Genomic DNA, 16,746 nt, shown 5'->3' with positions numbered 1-16,746 from the left:
ATTTCGAACATCTCGATCTTTAATCATTTTTCTTCTCACGTCGTTTATTGATGAAAATATCATATTTATTATCACATTAAAATAGGGTTAAAAAGATAATTTTATAATATTATTTTTATTGTTTAAATGATAATTTAGGAGAGAGATTTTTTTTTATTATGAGATAAAATGAGATAGTCTTCTTCAATTACTTCATCTTTTTTTTTGTCATTATAGTTTTTTTTGTTGGAAAATAAAACGTTTAGGAAGGATCTTTTTCTCTCTTTTATGATCTTACCTCCTCGTTAGGATAGTTGCTAAAGAATTCACATAAGTTACATAAGGAGAAATTAATATCGGTAAGAATAATAATATAAAATTTTTTAACCTCATTTTAATGTTATTTTTTATATATAATAACACATATGGTATTTCCGATGGCGTGAGGAGAAAGGAAGTTAAATATTTCTCTTATGTAAAATATTAGAATTTCAATATATGTATTAAAAATATAAAATTTGAGATACTAAAGATAATTAACTATAGCTAAATAAAATCAAACAACACGGATTTCTACATAGACAAACTCTTACGATCACCGACCTATATTATCCATCATATGTTTTTCTTCTCGTAAATAGTTTACAAGTCTATTATTATTATTATTATTATTATTATTTTTTTGTATAGTCAACAAGTAGCTCCCTGATCTATATTAAAGAGTCAAAAACATAGGTAGAAAAACAAATTATTTTCGTCGTGACGAATGCAAAATGCTGTATCCTGGGTTAGACGGTGGATCTGATCCCCACAGAGGTCGAACACCTTTAAATTGGTATTATCTTGGCTGCTTTGGGGTTTATCGTGCGACCTCCGTCGGTCGTCGGATTCATAAGACAGGCTTCCGCGGGAGATCTCAGTCGAAATAGTAAATTAAGCTGCACAAGTCGAAGATGTTTCTTCAGAAGGTACGCTCCTGTCTCATCCCTTACCTGTTTGCTATTATTGTTGCTATTCCGATGTGGTGGCCAACCAGAATCTTGAACCTTCCTTACGGGTGCGTTTCTTGAAACCAAAGATGATGATCTTCGATGTGGGGGGGGAAAGAAATCGGCAACATATTGCGAGGGCGTTTTTCTCGAAGCTAAATAGGATTTCGGATGCGGGAACCGATTTTCTCGGAATCGGAACTAAAGAAGCTTGTTTTCCTTGTGGATCTTAGGCATGGAGGACGGCGGCTTTCGGCTTGTACGGCTTCACGCAGTTCACCAAATCCGGCTTCATGTAATCCCCTTCTCGCACGCCCTCTCTTTTGCTCGATTCTATGGTTACCTCTGTACGGCTTCCCGAAAATTTGATTAGCCCTTTTCGTGTCTCGTGAAGCTACTTTTCTATTAGGAAACCGGTAAGTTCTTCCTCAAGCAAGGAAAATGGAGGTGAGACCACACATGTCCATCTCATGCAGTAAAAAAGAAAAACTAGACATCGTGGTTCTAGAAGTTAGTCGAGATGCATTTTTTGTGACCAGAAAAAAAAAGAAAAAGAAAAAAAAAGGCCGCTATCTCTATGACTAGTCTGGTCTTCTCTTGGGTGAGGTTAGGTGACTGATTGACTGCAACCTCAAGAGAACGGTGCTTATTCCATATCTACTAATTATCTGCAATGATATTAAGGACACCGGAAACGTGAACAAGATAGACTTCTATATCAGTATGTTAGTGTTGTGGCTGACATGTACATCAACCAAGATAATGTTGGATGCATACTGACTACTTGCAATGACGCCAACAACGCTAACATACTGATATAGAAAGACTTAAGTATCATCATCTTATATGGCAAGAGACTAAACCTGTTGCTCTTAAACAACCATGCCTGAATTGGCGGTTTCAAGAGCATTTCAAAAGCAATTTCATAAAGGAATATGCTTGGCCCTGGAAAGGAATTAATGATGGAGCATGTTGAAGTTGGCAACAGAAGGAGCAAAAGGTTCCATGAATCAGTGTTTCTCACTTGCTGGCTATGATGTCTCTGTGCTGATTACAAGTTACCAGGCAATGGTGCCTTTAGGATTTTAGGTCGAGAATTTCTATCAAATGATAGTTGCTCTGGGTTTCGTGTATTTCACCTGATTTCTGCTGATATTGGATTGTACATAACCAGGGAGCATTCCAAAAAGTTCAAAGAAGAAGATATGCAAGTTCATATGGAGGGAAAAAATTGCATGGTCACGGGAGCTAATTCCGGCATTGGTTATGCAACCGTCGAGGGTCTGGCTTCACGGTAATGACTTATTCTATGATTAAAAAAGTTATTTGGTGAACCGATGTACTCCCTAACTAAATATACTATTTGTTTACCCTCAGCAAATGCTTGTTGCTATGACATGTCAAGTTTATTTGCAGAGGTGCAACCGTCTATATGGTCTGTCGTAGCAAGGAGAGGGGAGAGGCTGCACTCTCTAAAATTCAGTTGTCCACGGGTAACTCAAACATACATCTGGAGGTATGCTGTCTGATGTAGTTTGTGTTTTGCTTGATCTAGCTTTCCTCAATCTTTTCTTGGGCTACATAGCAAAGTTTGTCGATGCGTCATCTATTTGCACACAAGAATAAGAACCTTTGATGGATTCTCTTCTCCTACTATGCTGATAACCTTTTACCAGTTGTTGCACCTTTTCACTTTCTCCATTATGTTTACATTTCTTTTGGCAGATATGTGATCTTTCTTCCATTAACGAAGTTCAGGCATTTGTGTCTAGATTTTCTGTGCAGGAGAAGCCTCTTCATGTCCTTGTAAGTATGATAAGTTAACATAATTACTACCTGGCAAGATTGCTTAGTATTCCATGATCTTAAACACAAATTCTGATTATTGCATAGGGGTGCATAAGGGAAGGGAATGAACTGCAAATCTTTGTTTATAGTGGTCTTCATAAAAGTAACAAATAATGAAAACCTTCAGATGACAAAATCCCTCAATTACTCTCTCATCATAGTTGCGATATGTTTGACCATGGTCTGTACTTAAATATGTGTTTATATATGCCCATTCTGTAGCTCCATACTAAATCATTGTTGCACAGGTTTGTTCCTGAATTATTGTTCTCAAGATAATCATGTACATATCTCTTGTAGATGTGTACATGATTATTTTGAAGAAACATAACTTTTTATACAGATACACATTATATATATAATTATATATATATATATATATATATATATATATATATATATATAATTATAATATAATATAAACCTTTTAAAATGTCTAGTTTTGTAGTGGTAACAACATAGTTTTTTCTTTTATTAGGGGATTGGTTGAATTACCTTCTCTTATGGATTCTTAATATTAGAAAGAAATGAGGAAGTACATTATTGAACAATTCTGTTTATTCAGGTTAACAATGCCGGTTTATTAGAGCAGAATCGAGTGACTACGCCAGAAGGGTAATTCCTTGTTGTAGTTATCATATCTTCTTGATAATTTCCCTCTGGTGATATTGTTCAAATTTACAGCAATACAAACATTGATAGACCTAGAATCTCATCAGTTTAAAAAATTGTAAAATTCACATATATCCATTTATACTTCTACTTGCTTAACTATGCTATTCTGAATCAGATTGGAGTTGAATTTTGCTGTTAATGTAGCCGCGACTTATGCCTTAACAGAGTTAATGATGCCATTGTTGGAAAAAGCAGCACCTGATGCTCGAGTTATTACAGTTTCTTCGGGTGGGATGTATACAACACCTTTGACACCAGATTTACAGGTAGCTTTGTTCTAATTCATGCTTCACACATTTTAGGTTAAAGTCCGATGAATTAATATGTGTTCAAAATTTTAGTTGTATTCTTGCGGGGTCACTACTTGTATGGCTATTTCAGATTCTGAATGATGTTACCATGTTATCTCGCACCTTATTTTTACTTCATGACTGCAGTTCAGCGAAAGCAATTTTGATGGAACATTACAATATGCTAGAAACAAGAGAGTGCAGGTTAGTATGTATGGTTCAGACTCCAAATTTCCTTTGGATATATCCATGATTTTAAGAATGAGCATCAGGGTTTCAGGAAATGCTACATCAACTTGCCTTGTCCAATTTGGCTTAAGGAAGATTTATGAAAAATCATTGTTTGTTGATAAAAAATTTAATGTTTCACCAATTTATTCGATGGAATGAGGCCTGGTATATATTGGAATCAAAATCATTTTCCATCTTTAGACACTCCTTACGATTTTGTCCTTTAATAATTTATTTTGTTTAATTGTCTTAAAAGGTCAAATTAGAGTTTATCTGGAGTCATAAGTAAAGAACTACAGTCTTAATTAGGAAACATGCTCTTGCTATTTTAAAATCAAGGTAGTAGTTAGAATAGGGAGGAAGAACTGGTTATGGCCCTTGTTTCTGAAATTAAAGAGCCCCTCAAAGAGCTCAAATTTGTTTTTCTCTTCATCTCTTTGGAATGATAGTTGAGTGTGAGAACAAAATATTTAATAATTATAAGGAGCCTTGCCATTTGACATCTTCTCTCTGCATCTTTTTAATTTTCTTGTATTATTTTTCTCTATTTTTGTCTCTGAACTTGTTTACCTTTTATTTGTGTAACATAGCAACCCTGACAATCTATATTTTATCTTTGTAGTAGTACGTTATTTGTTTTTGTTATTAGATGATCTGCACAATTGTTCAAGACATTTTTCTCTTGTAGCCTCCAGAATTGCTGGTGCTACAATACATTCTAATTAGTATAGTCATACTGTTTCCTAGTAGTGCTGTTGTCCATTTGGCATTCTGCGAACACGTAAGTTGATATAGTGGTCATAAACACGGGAGCATCCCATCGAAGCTAATGGCAACTCGATTTATATGCTGTTGGGGTTAAGTTTGGTCATGAAACCTTATTTTTTGGTGCAGTATGCAACCAATCTCTCAGGAAATTCTGCCATTCTAGTGCTGTCAGCTTTTGTGAACAATAGTCTTATAACCAAGTAATAGCGATGGAGGATCTTTTCATGGTTGAGCATTTTAGTCTTTATCGGTCACCTTTCTTGTTCTCTATGAAACATTATAAGATCTTATTACTGGTGGGACTGGGGATGTTGATTATATTTGAGGCTGCTCAAGGAAAAACGGGAGGAGCAGCCAGAAGCTTCTGCCCTTTTAGTTTATTTGATGTTGCCTATATTTCTTCTGATTTTAGGTGGCATTGACCGAAAAGTGGGCAGAAACCTACAGTGGTAAAGGCATTGACTTCTATTCGATGCATCCTGGCTGGGCCGACACTCCCGGCGTAGCTCAAAGCTTGCCTGGCTTTTCAGAAAGGTAACTGTTCTAATGTGACTGCAAGTCACTGCTGTCATGAATTGCTCGACATTCTTGGATATGCCAGGTTATCAGGGAAGCTGAGGACGAAAGATGAGGGAGCGGATACGGTGATTTGGTTAGCTCTGCAGCCGAAGGAAAAACTAAAATCTGGAGCCTTCTATTTCGATCGTGCTGAAGCACCGAAACATCTACTATTTGCTGGCACTGCCCGTTCCCATGCCGCGATCCACGGCATTGTTGACGGCCTCCGTTCCTTGTGTAAACTGCCCTGATTGGTATATTTCTTTTGCTTCATCACCAGAACAAGATGTTCAAATAGTTTGGGCTTGATCACCAGAACAAGATGTCCCTGTTATCAACTGCTGGTGCCATGGCTTCGCTGTATCTATGACCGAACAATTCGTCACTAGGATGAAGTATAGCTTGGTGTTGCTTTGATATATTGTGTGTAAATATATGGCATGCTTACTGATGGTATAAAGAAGAAGGAAATATGTATTCGACTTGCACAAGGAAACAACATCGAAACGTTTGGACAACCGAGAAGAGATTTCGCGTCGATTCGGAGCCAACGAAGGATCTCCTGTGCGTGACCCAAAAAACCCCCAAAATATGAAATTGAATGCACCAGCCGGGAATCGAACCCGGGTCTGTACCGTGGCAGGGTACTATTCTACCACTAGACCACTGGTGCTTTGTTTAGCATGGGTTTAACTATTTAATAAATCAAGAAATCTTGGAATCGCCTCTTTTTGATCCGATAAGTAGGCATAGTTATAGCATAACATCCGAAGGACAGTCTCGACACCTGCAGATGATGAGATTTGGGACCTCTGTGGCCGTCGATCTCCGATGACGCGAAGCAGTACTCCACCGGAGAATGATGTTGTGGTGTGAGAGTGAAAGATCGGAAAGCTGACGCCAGGAAACAGAATCTTTCTGTGTGGTACGCGGCGTGATAATTAAAAGCCATGTTACGTCCTTTAGATTCTGGTCACCGATTGGTGAGAGAAACAAAGGGCAAGTTTGACGCAATCGACGCCAAAAAAAAAATTTTCCGATCTTTTCTCACCTGTCTTGGATGCGGTAACAGTACCCCAAGGTGCCTGCACTCTGTCTGGCTTCCTCAGGGCATTTTGGTTCTGGTCACTGCCAAAGTAATTTTTTTGGGGACTTTTCCTCGTCCACAACGTATGCGGTAGCAACACCGCAAATGCGTACTCCTTCCGATCGCTTGGGTTCTGGTCAAACTTGGTGATAGGAAGAAGAATGATATTAAAGGAATAAACAAAAACACCAAGAAAACAAATTTCGGGCAACGTTGTGATCAGCTTGGCATCAGGAAAGTACATGGGGATTCTCATACTTCCTCTCAGTCAAAAATCCTTCCACGTTTCAAATTCTCGGAGCCGCAGGTGAGACACGAATGGCCTCTTAGAAGGAGAAATGATTTCAACCAAAAAAAAAAAAATTTTTTTTTTTTTTAGCCATTTTATCACCCGCCGGACCGATAAGACTCCAATATCCTCCTACCACTGTATCTTGCAACATACGTTCCAGCAGACGTCGATCCAGAATTTTTAGTTTTCTAGGGCAGTTGTTTGAGAATGCTTTGCATCATCAATCTTTGGAGACTCATCTGACCGGTGCCAGCAGTGTTCTCCACAACAGTGTGTGCTAGGTAGGGTCTTAAATAGAAACAAAAACATTGCTTGCGACGGAGAACAGTCTACTGCAAGAAGGGAAAGGAAACCACGCTGGCACGCTTGCGACGGAGGACCTCATTTTCAATACAGTTTAAATCACTTACATGACATCATTTTCAATTAATGCAAATAGTTAGTTTACAGCAAGCAACGGTAAATTCTGCTACTGCTCTATGGCTGGCTCCCATCTCGTGCTTGCAGATAACGATACAGCTACTCCCTTGTAGAATGCATCACCATCAGGATCACCCCAAGAAACCAAAAAAATGCCTTCTTTATAGGTGACCAAAGAATTACTATGTATTAGTTGGCTTTAAACAACCACCGGTCGTTTTTGTGTGATCTGTCTCCGCCGGTTCAGTAACTTGCACAATGTTTTCCTCCTCAACAAAAAGCAGAGAAACAAGGATATGCAGACAAGAATATAGATTTCCAGGTGGACCCCTCTTAAATACTCAACCAGCTCAAGCTTGTCTTTGCTATCACAGCTGCAGCCAAATCCTTTAACACTAGTATGCTCATTTTTGGTTGCTCCATCAGGATCCAAAATGAAATCCAAGCTAGCTGATTCATCTCCTAGCAATATTCGTGTACCTTTTTGCTGGAAGCCAGGCATAGACACCATAACTGAAAAATTTAAAAAAAGGACATTGATACAAAAAAATGAATATTGTTAACCTGGTAGACATCAGATTTTAACTTGAATTCGTGGATTCATAGAAGAGTCATTCCGTACCAATGTCTTCTGCTTTGACAACTAGTTCAAAATTTCTTGTTAGTCAAATGGTTCAAATAATTGGTAGTTACGGTGGCAGTGCACTCAGCAGAACCAACATTTTGATACTCACCATGATGACCATAGAGCCACATTTTGCAGCACCAAGAATCAGCTTTAAATTATTTAAAGGGCAAAAGTCACACATATGCTAAAAATGATGATACCTTCATAGCTCTCCCCCGGGGACAACATTCGATGGTAATCACCCAATGTACTACTGGCATTCACCTAAAAAAAGAAAAAAAGGAAAATTTACAAGTCAAAGAATCTTTTAATATGATGACAGTAGGTACGATGTTCTTTTTTATTTTAACAATGCTATGCAGAAGTCTCCTCTCGTTTCATAGAGGCCAGAAATCAGAACTAGGCCCCCGTGTTTGAGCTGTTCCACAATAGCTAGTCAAACTAGAGGATGCTAGTAAACTATAAGTCCAGTTGCATCAAATGCCAGCCACAAAAGTCAGTTCAGTATACCATAACTTCACTTTGGTATAATGTAAGAATATAAACTGTAATCACAGGACAGAACTTACCGTGTAGTTGATCCCCTTGATCATCACAGAGGCAGGCAATGGATGACCATCTTTTGATGAGAAAATCCTTCCATGAACCCCTGTCTGAAATGTAAAAAGTTATCCAGATATCATATTACTACATAAAATTGAGACTTGGGATTGTTGACAAGATTTGTAGCTAAATGAAAGTAAAGAATACATAAATAGTGCACCTTCACAAGACTTGCTACTAGGTTTAACATACTCTTTCTGTTGTAATCCCAGATGATAGGAAGCTGAACATAGGAAACAAAGGAAAGAAGAATGTAGTTAGTGTCTTGGTGATATCATAGAAGAGGTCAATGCAAATACAAGTAAATGCATCCAAAATCTCAAACAGATTGAAGAGGGTTTTCAAGCTAGGTCTTCAAGAATATTATAATATTTATTTATTTTAATTTTAGGTATGTTATTTGTTGCACCTCCAATTTTCAAAAACCTGCTAGTAATGAAGCATCAATCAATTTTTTACAGTAACTCATTTTGGTGATTGATTTCATATTTAAATACTGTCATACTCTTTTAGAAATAAGTTGTAAAGGGAGATTATCCATTTCTTCAGAGTCACAATAATTACATAAATCAGGCCTGCCATCACACCCAGTGTTTGGCACTAAGTTATTCTAAAAGTATGACTAATTTCATCCACACTGATTGATAGAGCCATTCTACCAGTCTCAGTCAATTCCACAGTCTGTCTAGGTCCTAACTGGTCAAACCATTTTAGGTAACTGCTCTGGCCGGAAGTGTAAGAGACCAATTCTAGTGTTAGCAGACACAATCGTGTGCAAAATAAATTCTCAGTTTATTACTAACATGATTTGCTTTCTGCAATGTGTTAGCTCTTAAGAGTCATGGGATCTGCAGTTCATTCCCTTATCCACCATTCGAAGTATATGCACTGCATATTCCGATCTAAATGTCATTTGACGGGAGGATTTGTTGTGAATTTAAGATGACAAATGGCAGATGATGGAGGAGACTGCAATTCTAAACGCTCTTAACATGAATATATCTACTATACATTGACTTAAAGGCTACTCCTTTTAGCTAAACAAAACCAATCCTAGAGGCTTTAGAATTCTATCATTCTTGGACCTTTTTGATCCCCACAAAATATTCTCTCTGTTCTTTATTGGATCTCCTTGACTATCATTACAAGTAGTGTTTCCAAAAGGCGCTCGCCTAGGCACTCAGGCGAGGCGAGACCCAAGAGCCTCACAACACCTCAAGGCAAGGCGTTTCAGTGAAGTGTCGCTCCGGCGCATGGCTGAGCCCAGGCGCTGTGTGCCTCGGACGAGCACCCAAGCCAAATCAAGTCGACTTCGAGCTTGGGTTTGACTAGGCAAGTAAGTTAGTTTAATCGAAGCACCTAACGTCACTTACCCTAACACCTCTCGCCCCACGCTCGACCTGATGAAAGAAACTAGAAGTGAAACCCTTTCACTAGCTCGCCACCTTTGTACGCTTTGTCTGCCACTGCAACTTCATCCATCGCCATCGGTAACCTTGTCCGTCATTGTAGCTTCTCCCACCATCGGTTTCCAGCTTCCCCCACCTTCCTCTATAGCCACTGGTTACTTCTCCATCTTCTCAGTCATCTCTTTCTCATTTTATGGGTAATACCTTCTTCAATTAACTTGTTGCATCATATTGAGGTGGTGCACTATTACTCTATTAGGAATTAGAACTTAGTTCTTCTAAGTTCACATAGGTAGGAACACCACATTGATATAAAAAAACTGCTTAAACATAACGACTGTTCAAAAATTTTAATTATATATTTTAAATTTTGATATTCATGAGCACCTTGTTTCGCTCAGACGGACGCCTAATGCCTCGGGCATTTTGGGATCTTGGTGCCTAGCGTTTTCAAAAACACTAATTACAAGCAATAATTTTTTGTCCAAGAGATTTCCAAACAAACATAACATTGGAGAAAATAAGGGTCTAGTACACTAAGTTAAATTAGGACTTCAATAACAAAGTATCATAGCAACAATATTTAATTAGACGTCCTATCAGAACAAAAAATCATCTTAAAGTTGTACTGTTGAGCTAACTACACTATGTTTGGTTGATATTCTTATTTCTAGTTTCTTTTATCATCTCATCCAAATAGTTATTTCCTTCTTGCAAATAAGGCATCATGATCTAGTGCCTAATTCTGTCGAATAACTATCCCTAGAAGTTTATGTGTTATCTGTAGAAAAAAATAAAATAATTTAAAGAACTTGTAGTTTGGTAGAAGCATAAATTATACTAAGAAAACAGATCCAACAATGTTGAAAACAAGTTCTTATATTGCAAGAAACATCACAATGTAGTTATAATAAATAGCTAAGAACATTCTCCAAGTGGATCAAAACATAGGGCATCATTTATGAAGGATTCAAACAAAACCTCGTTAGCTTGAGGCCATTTATTATCGCTAATTTCCAAGGTCAATTCGAAACAACCCCCATGAATGTAGTTCCAATCTTGCATTCCACCATATATAGGGTACCTAACATAAGATCAAGTTTGGAAAGTCAAAACTTAGGGTTAAACTAGTTACAGGAGTCGAGTATAATCTAGGACACAAAAGAAAATAGATCTGATATATCATACCACAGTGCCCCATTTGTTATCCCTCCTTCAAATTCTTGGCTCAGGGACATGTTATAGTGTGAACGACTATAGAGACTAGCCATGTAGCGAAAAGTCTTATCATCAGGGCTTGCAGTATACTGTTTCCTGTGACCAATGAACAAAGACATGCTTGTTAAGCGTGATAGTAAAATATGTCAAAAAATATGTAAATGATCAATTGCATGATAGAATTATTCATATGTATATTAGTATATACACATCATTGAAGTAATAGTGAAGTCTTAACATTTAGCGCCCACTGCAAACTAGTGCTTCACAAAAATACTACAGAAGAACTAGCTAGGTAAAAATAAAATGACATTGGAAGCTCTCAAAACGTAATTCCTTTCTCACTAGAGTCCAATTATATCACACTGTTGACAGAAAATGGAATATGAACTTGCAGCAACCACATGACCTTTTTTTAACTTCCCAAAGATGCCAAACTACTAGTATTATACAAAAAAAACATGGGTTGAAATGAGAACTTCACATAAATCTGCAATAGGAACACAAGCACAAAGTGGTAGAAAATTTAACAAAACTATAGTTTCAATGTCACAGAAAAGTGAGGAAGTTACTTTCGTGTCCCCACAGGGCAAACACTAGTGAGGCAATTATAAAGAATTTTATGCAACAGAGCCATATGACTAGAATAAAGCATCAGCTTTGAAACTCGCTATCAGTCTCAACTGGTTACGATAGGCATCCCCATCTTGATCAATTTGCATTCAGTATTCCTATTATTTTGCACATGGGGAGCAGAAAAAAAGGACATTATTAAACTGTAGAGTTAACAAAGGGATGGTTGTAGCACATCCTATGTGCCACAACCACGTAAAATTCAATAACATCAACAAGAAAAATGGTCACTAGTTCTTTTTAACTAAGTTTAGTTTGAATAAAGATGAATATTTTATGTTATAGAAGCATGTATAGAACCAAGAACAGCTGCACCATAGCTACTTAGCGGCCACTAAAAAAATTACCGTGTATCTTGGGAGCCATCCCAAGGATAATTTGCAACAAGCGCACCCTGTAAAGATAGCCAAGGAGTTAGTGTCACACTGCCAACACATATATGTTGTATGAGATTCATAAGTGAAATGACCTGTAGCGGACAGGAATCAGAACTAGGATTTCTTTAATAACCCAACAACTTATATGAGCAATAAGTTTAATTAACAAAATTCGGTAATACTAATGTCAAAATTCTGAACATTTTGTTGTGCAATAGATGATAAAACAGAAGAAGCTGTTACCCCATGTAAACTTGCAGAGGCTGTGAAATGACCTTCTTTCACCCAAGTCATAATTGCTCTTGTTTCTGGTTGGCGGGAGTGCTTGATATCATTTATAGGATAAAACTGAGAGGATTTATGTTTGTCATGAAATATCATCAGCAATTATTTTTGTGCTAAATAGTTTCAGTGAGCAGATAAACGATATGTAACCTTTTAGTGCCATTTTGTCAACACGTAAGAAATATAAAACAGTGTTCATCATGATAATTCCAATTCTAATGCAACTACTCACTTGGTCAGGAAAATCTCGATTCAGGTCCACGTTATTTGCATTCCCACGTCTCCTAAGAGCAAATCCATCAGGATTCATTGTTGGAAGAATATGCAGATGGACATGTTTAACAATTAGTGTTGCCTGCAAATAGAGAAAAACAGATTGGTTTACATAGCAAAAAAGTATTTGAATGTGTTAACACTGACATATAATAATAACTTTATTCCCCTTCCGCAGGTGTGGGCAAATATTTACCAAGGTATCCGTCATATAGTTGTCACATAACCAATTTGCAAGAAGCATCAGTAGCTCTCGTCCAACAGGTTCATCACCATGCACGTTACCGACGAACTACAATATCCATTAGGTGTCTCCTCAGCACATTAAGCGAGCCAAACTAGAAATTCACAAATACCACATGTAGACATAACATACTTTACAAGTAATGTACATATGATGTGGAAAGTTCTATCAGATTTGTTGCAATTTAAGCTCAAACAAGCAACGAGCAATCTTGAAAGATTTCCCTACACCTCAGAAGAATCTAGAAGGAGAACACAAGCACTTCACGTAGAGTATTATTTATCTAAAAAGAATACATAAATGGCATAAATCACAAATCCTTTGTGCAGCAATTGCCCCATTTCTTTCTCTCCATATGACAAAGATTAGTGCACTGACAACCAGAGAATCAATCTGATCCAAAGTGGGATAAGCCTTTAGCAGTTCAGATAAGACCAATTCCCAATACTAGAAAACCCAGAGTTAGGAGAATTAACTCCAATGAGAAATTTTCAGGAACATGGCATGCAATAGTGACAGTTCAAAAATCTTAAACAACTAAAGTTGTAGAACTCATTAATTCACATTGATGCAACTAAGTGAAGGCAACATATTGATGATCTAGGTTAAGATAATAGTTGAAATCAATTTTGAAGTTTTGAGTCAAACTGTCAGCTGATAACCTACGCTTACTCATCTATTAAGTTAAAGAGTGTGGACATAATCAACATGTATGACATGTTGAAGACAATTACATAAAGGGAAAAAAAAACAGTATTAAACAAAAAACACTTTATAAGTTAACTAATCACCTTAAATTTATAAGGAAGTTGAACTCTCTTGAGTAATGAAGAGCACCATAATTCAATATTTTATTACAAGCTGTAGCTCCATAAAGTGAAGTTTATAAAGGTTAGCTTGTGAAAGGGCTTAGGTTTGCTGATTGTAGCAATAGTTCTGAGAGGTCTCTGTTCCATTGATGCACCATATGGGATGTGCTAGGAATGATAACATACTTATAGTCTTATACTTGAACGTGATGACTCATTTGATCTATCGTCTAGCCCATACTGGAAAAGTGTTTAACCATGGTCAAGGGAGGATTCTGGCAGCATGGGTTGCTCCATGTTAGGAAGCTAATGCGAACATGGCTGAATACCAAGCATTGGTGGCAGGCGTGAGGAAGGCACAACTCTATAATGCATAATTTTTTTGAGGCTGAGGATGTCCATTGGACGCGCAATTTGGTTATTTCTTGAGCTCAAAAACGTATGGTTTTATTAGAAAAGAAGCTTGTGTGAGGGCTTCAATTAAGTTCAGATCAGTTTATCTCTTTTTTCAGAAGTGAAAATTGTTGAAGAGAAAGGCTAGAAGTCACTAACCTTAAATGAAGGTTCAGGCTCTTCTTGCCCAGGCTTGTCAGATATTTCAATTACCCACTATAGGCAAAAAAGATGAATTTAATAGTTAATAGAAACACACTCTATAAAACAGAAAAAAAAAGTGTAATAGAACACATGTTTCTTTCACTTGAAAAAGAAGTTTACCAATGGATAACCCTGTACACTCTTTCCAATGCTGAATCAGGTTTGGAGGATCCCTCAAAGAGAGAAGACAATGTAGGTCAGCAAAAGTAGGGGAAAACTCGCAATACAGTGAACTAACAAATCCAAGAACAAGACTACAGTAAAATGGTGCCATGACATTTAGGTTGAAGTTGTGATTTTACATTTATCTCTGTAATATGCCCACTACTATACCATCTTATGCTATATGAACCCTCAAGAAAATCATCAGACATTTGTCGTTTCATTAATGAAATCACAAAAGAGGAGCATCTAAACGTTATATCAAATTTACCTGTATATCCTGGTAATATTAGCACATCTTTTACTGAATTTCTTTACAGCCTCCTCAAGCTCGGAGTTACTCATATACCCACGAGTCATTTCATCGCTGCAAGTTTGTTAAAACAGTAACAAAATGTTACATTTCCTAAATACATCCATCCTACCGAACGTAGTCACCAAATTCGATTACCACTCAATACATAAATACATACGTTATCTCAGGATAGTTATCTTCAAACAGACGCCGGGCAAGGAGACCACCTCCACGGCCCATAAACCCTGCAAAACATACGCGTCACATGACGGCTCGGGTTTGGAGAACTCGTGCCTTTTGAACAAATTCTTGCTGCGAGAGATAAATTGACCGCCATAAAGAAGAGATAATCACACAACTCCGTTTTCTTTTGTTACATTTGTAACAAATCCTAAGTTCTTGATTCAGAAAATCAAATCTGTTAGTTATTTACTGCTCACTGGTAACGCCTAAAGTCAAAAAACCCCTAGCTATCTGCATAATGGTTCCATCTAACGAAACCGCAAATTGGAACCCTAGAAGCCCGACGACGGCCATGTCAATTTCAAGATTACCACCACTTGCATCGCTCACAAACCTATCGTGGCCCATTTGAGAAAAACAAATCGACGGCATCAAGAAATCAACAACGCAGTTCCACAAATTTCTCACCGGATGACTCGATTCTGGCGGGTCAAGCGAAAAGAAACGGACTCGAGATGAAAATGTAGGAAGATTAGAGAACCTGGTGAAGGATGCGCGCCCAGGTCCCCGCCCCTAGCGATCGTGTTGGTGGGACATGAGAGAAGGGCAAGAAGAAGAAGGAAGAGGCGTTTCAAGACGAGGGAGACGAGCTCCATCGGTGGCCCGACCACCTGACTCTCTCGGCCTTAAGGCGTCTAAAAGGTCATGAGATCCCCTTCTTGCGCTGAAAAACATGAAAAACAAAAACACAGCTCGCCGGCACTCCACAAGTAAACAAAAACAAAACACGCGTCGCATTGACCATTACCCAAAAAGAGAGTTCACCGCTACTGTCACTGACTCACGTGACTGCAGGTGGAAGAGGAAGAACGGTTTGAATAACCCGTCGACGAAAGAGGGGTTCCATCGGGCCCAAGCATCACGTAGTGGCCTACCCTCGCCAACAGACCTCTCCTCGCCATTCGATGAGCTCACTCTCGATCGAGGAGTGAGAGCGACCGACCTCTCCTCGCCAACCATTCATTATGTCTCGATAAGATCCTAAAGTCTTATCGATATCAAACGATAGAATCTTAAGGTTTATTATAAAAAAAATAGAGAAGAAAGAAAAGGGGATGATCATTTCGAGGGGATCCTTGATCATTTCGAATGGATCGATCTCTTAGGGTTTGTCATAACAAACTGGAATAATATTTCATTGATTGATTGATTGATTGATTGATTGAAAGGATTACATCACTATTTATGGAGTTTAACATAGAGTCTACTAGGGCTGGGTTCTTAATGATGAATAAATATTAAATAAACTTTTACCCGAGAATTAAACAGACACAATAAACATTATTCAAAGCTCATAAAATAAAAGGGTCATAACAATTCCTCCCTCTTCAAATCAGCCTTATCCTCAAGACTGAGCAGTATCAAACTTGGGAGCTTCTATTTCAGTATTTTAGTCATAAGCTATTTACAACGCATCATAACTTGTTAATCAAGTAAGTATGGTCTTCACTTGTTGATAGTGTAAGCAATAGATCCGTCTTTCAATGTAGTAAGCATTGTAAGAAACTCCTAACCCTGTATAAACAATAGGGTCTTATCAATCTCCCACTCGCCATAGCATGGATCAATGATGTAGCATTATTGCTCCATACGTAGGAGGAATCCCTGTCCGAGAGGATCTTAAAGATCCAACAAATGTATCATATTATCAAACAAATATTTTATAAAAGCAAAATCAAATTTTAGAACATTTTCATAAAGACTTATTAGATCCACAATAATATACATAAAATTTTACAATAATTATGAAACATATTAATATGAAAACGTACGTGATGAATCTATCGTAATATTTCTAAATTAATCAATGATTTGATCTTCCAATTGCATAGT

The 16,746-nt window shown here is 37.6% G+C and overlaps 2 protein-coding genes and 1 non-coding gene across 8 annotated transcripts; 1 reads left to right on the top strand and 2 right to left on the bottom strand.

Annotated features, from left to right (window-relative positions):
* Positions 1–777: 777 nt before the first annotated feature.
* On the top strand, positions 778–5,755 carry LOC103968824 (uncharacterized). 3 transcript variants are annotated; one of them, XM_009382150.3, is made up of 10 exons: positions 778–947; positions 1,202–1,263; positions 2,143–2,262; positions 2,385–2,484; positions 2,694–2,774; positions 3,382–3,431; positions 3,607–3,757; positions 3,929–3,985; positions 5,193–5,314; positions 5,382–5,755. In XM_009382150.3, exons 1-10 carry the CDS (start codon positions 933–935, stop codon positions 5,587–5,589), a joined length of 966 nt encoding a protein of 321 aa, XP_009380425.2. In that variant the 5' UTR covers positions 778–932; the 3' UTR covers positions 5,590–5,755. The 3 variants fall into 3 exon arrangements, with proteins under 3 accessions (XP_009380425.2, XP_009380426.1, XP_018674291.2); XM_018818746.2 differs by having other exon boundaries at positions 826–947; positions 1,058–1,263; XM_009382151.3 differs by lacking the exon at positions 1,202–1,263 and having other exon boundaries at positions 795–947.
* Positions 5,756–5,940: 185 nt separating this feature from the next.
* On the bottom strand, positions 5,941–6,011 carry TRNAG-GCC (transfer RNA glycine (anticodon GCC)). Its single transcript has one exon. It is a non-coding gene; the product is annotated as a tRNA-Gly (tRNA).
* A 1,072-nt stretch (positions 6,012–7,083) lies between these two features.
* LOC135651892 (carboxypeptidase SOL1-like) lies at positions 7,084–15,634 on the bottom strand. 4 transcript variants are annotated; one of them, XM_065172480.1, is made up of 16 exons: positions 15,395–15,634; positions 14,849–14,915; positions 14,647–14,742; positions 14,334–14,364; positions 14,169–14,225; positions 12,760–12,855; positions 12,523–12,645; positions 12,249–12,353; positions 11,976–12,022; positions 10,966–11,091; positions 10,759–10,861; positions 8,529–8,591; positions 8,335–8,418; positions 7,966–8,029; positions 7,760–7,780; positions 7,084–7,650 (listed from the first exon to the last, which is right to left on the bottom strand). In XM_065172480.1, exons 1-16 carry the CDS (start codon positions 15,507–15,509, stop codon positions 7,337–7,339), a joined length of 1,512 nt encoding a protein of 503 aa, XP_065028552.1. In that variant the 5' UTR covers positions 15,510–15,634; the 3' UTR covers positions 7,084–7,336. The 4 variants fall into 4 exon arrangements, 2 of the variants coding, with proteins under 2 accessions (XP_065028552.1, XP_065028553.1); XR_010501979.1 differs by having other exon boundaries at positions 7,545–7,650; positions 7,872–8,029; XM_065172481.1 differs by lacking the exon at positions 7,760–7,780.
* Between the last annotated feature and the right edge of the window lie 1,112 nt (positions 15,635–16,746).

The sequence above is a fragment of the Musa acuminata genome, chromosome BXJ3-10 (genome assembly GCF_036884655.1).
Source record: "Musa acuminata AAA Group cultivar baxijiao chromosome BXJ3-10, Cavendish_Baxijiao_AAA, whole genome shotgun sequence".
NCBI classification, from domain to species: domain Eukaryota; kingdom Viridiplantae; phylum Streptophyta; class Magnoliopsida; order Zingiberales; family Musaceae; genus Musa; species Musa acuminata.
The sequence above is the reverse complement of the archived record's forward strand: the minus strand, read 5'-3'. Positions and strand labels throughout refer to the sequence as shown.

Coding starts and splice junctions, on each gene's coding strand:
- LOC103968824 (XM_009382150.3), top strand. Junction 1,264..2,142: donor TTCACCAAATCCGGCTTCAT/GTAATCCCCTTC, acceptor GTACATAACCAG/GGAGCATTCCAAAAAGTTCA. Junction 3,986..5,192: donor CTAGAAACAAGAGAGTGCAG/GTTAGTATGTAT, acceptor TTCTGATTTTAG/GTGGCATTGACCGAAAAGTG.
- LOC135651892 (XM_065172480.1), bottom strand. CDS start 15,509: ATGGAGCTCGTCTCCCTCGTCTTGAAACGCCTCTTCCTTCTTCTTCTT. Junction 10,862..10,965: donor ATAACAAATGGGGCACTGTG/GTATGATATATC, acceptor ATCTTATGTTAG/GTACCCTATATATGGTGGAA. Junction 7,781..7,965: donor CCCGGGGGAGAGCTATGAAG/GTATCATCATTT, acceptor ATTTTGAACTAG/TTGTCAAAGCAGAAGACATT.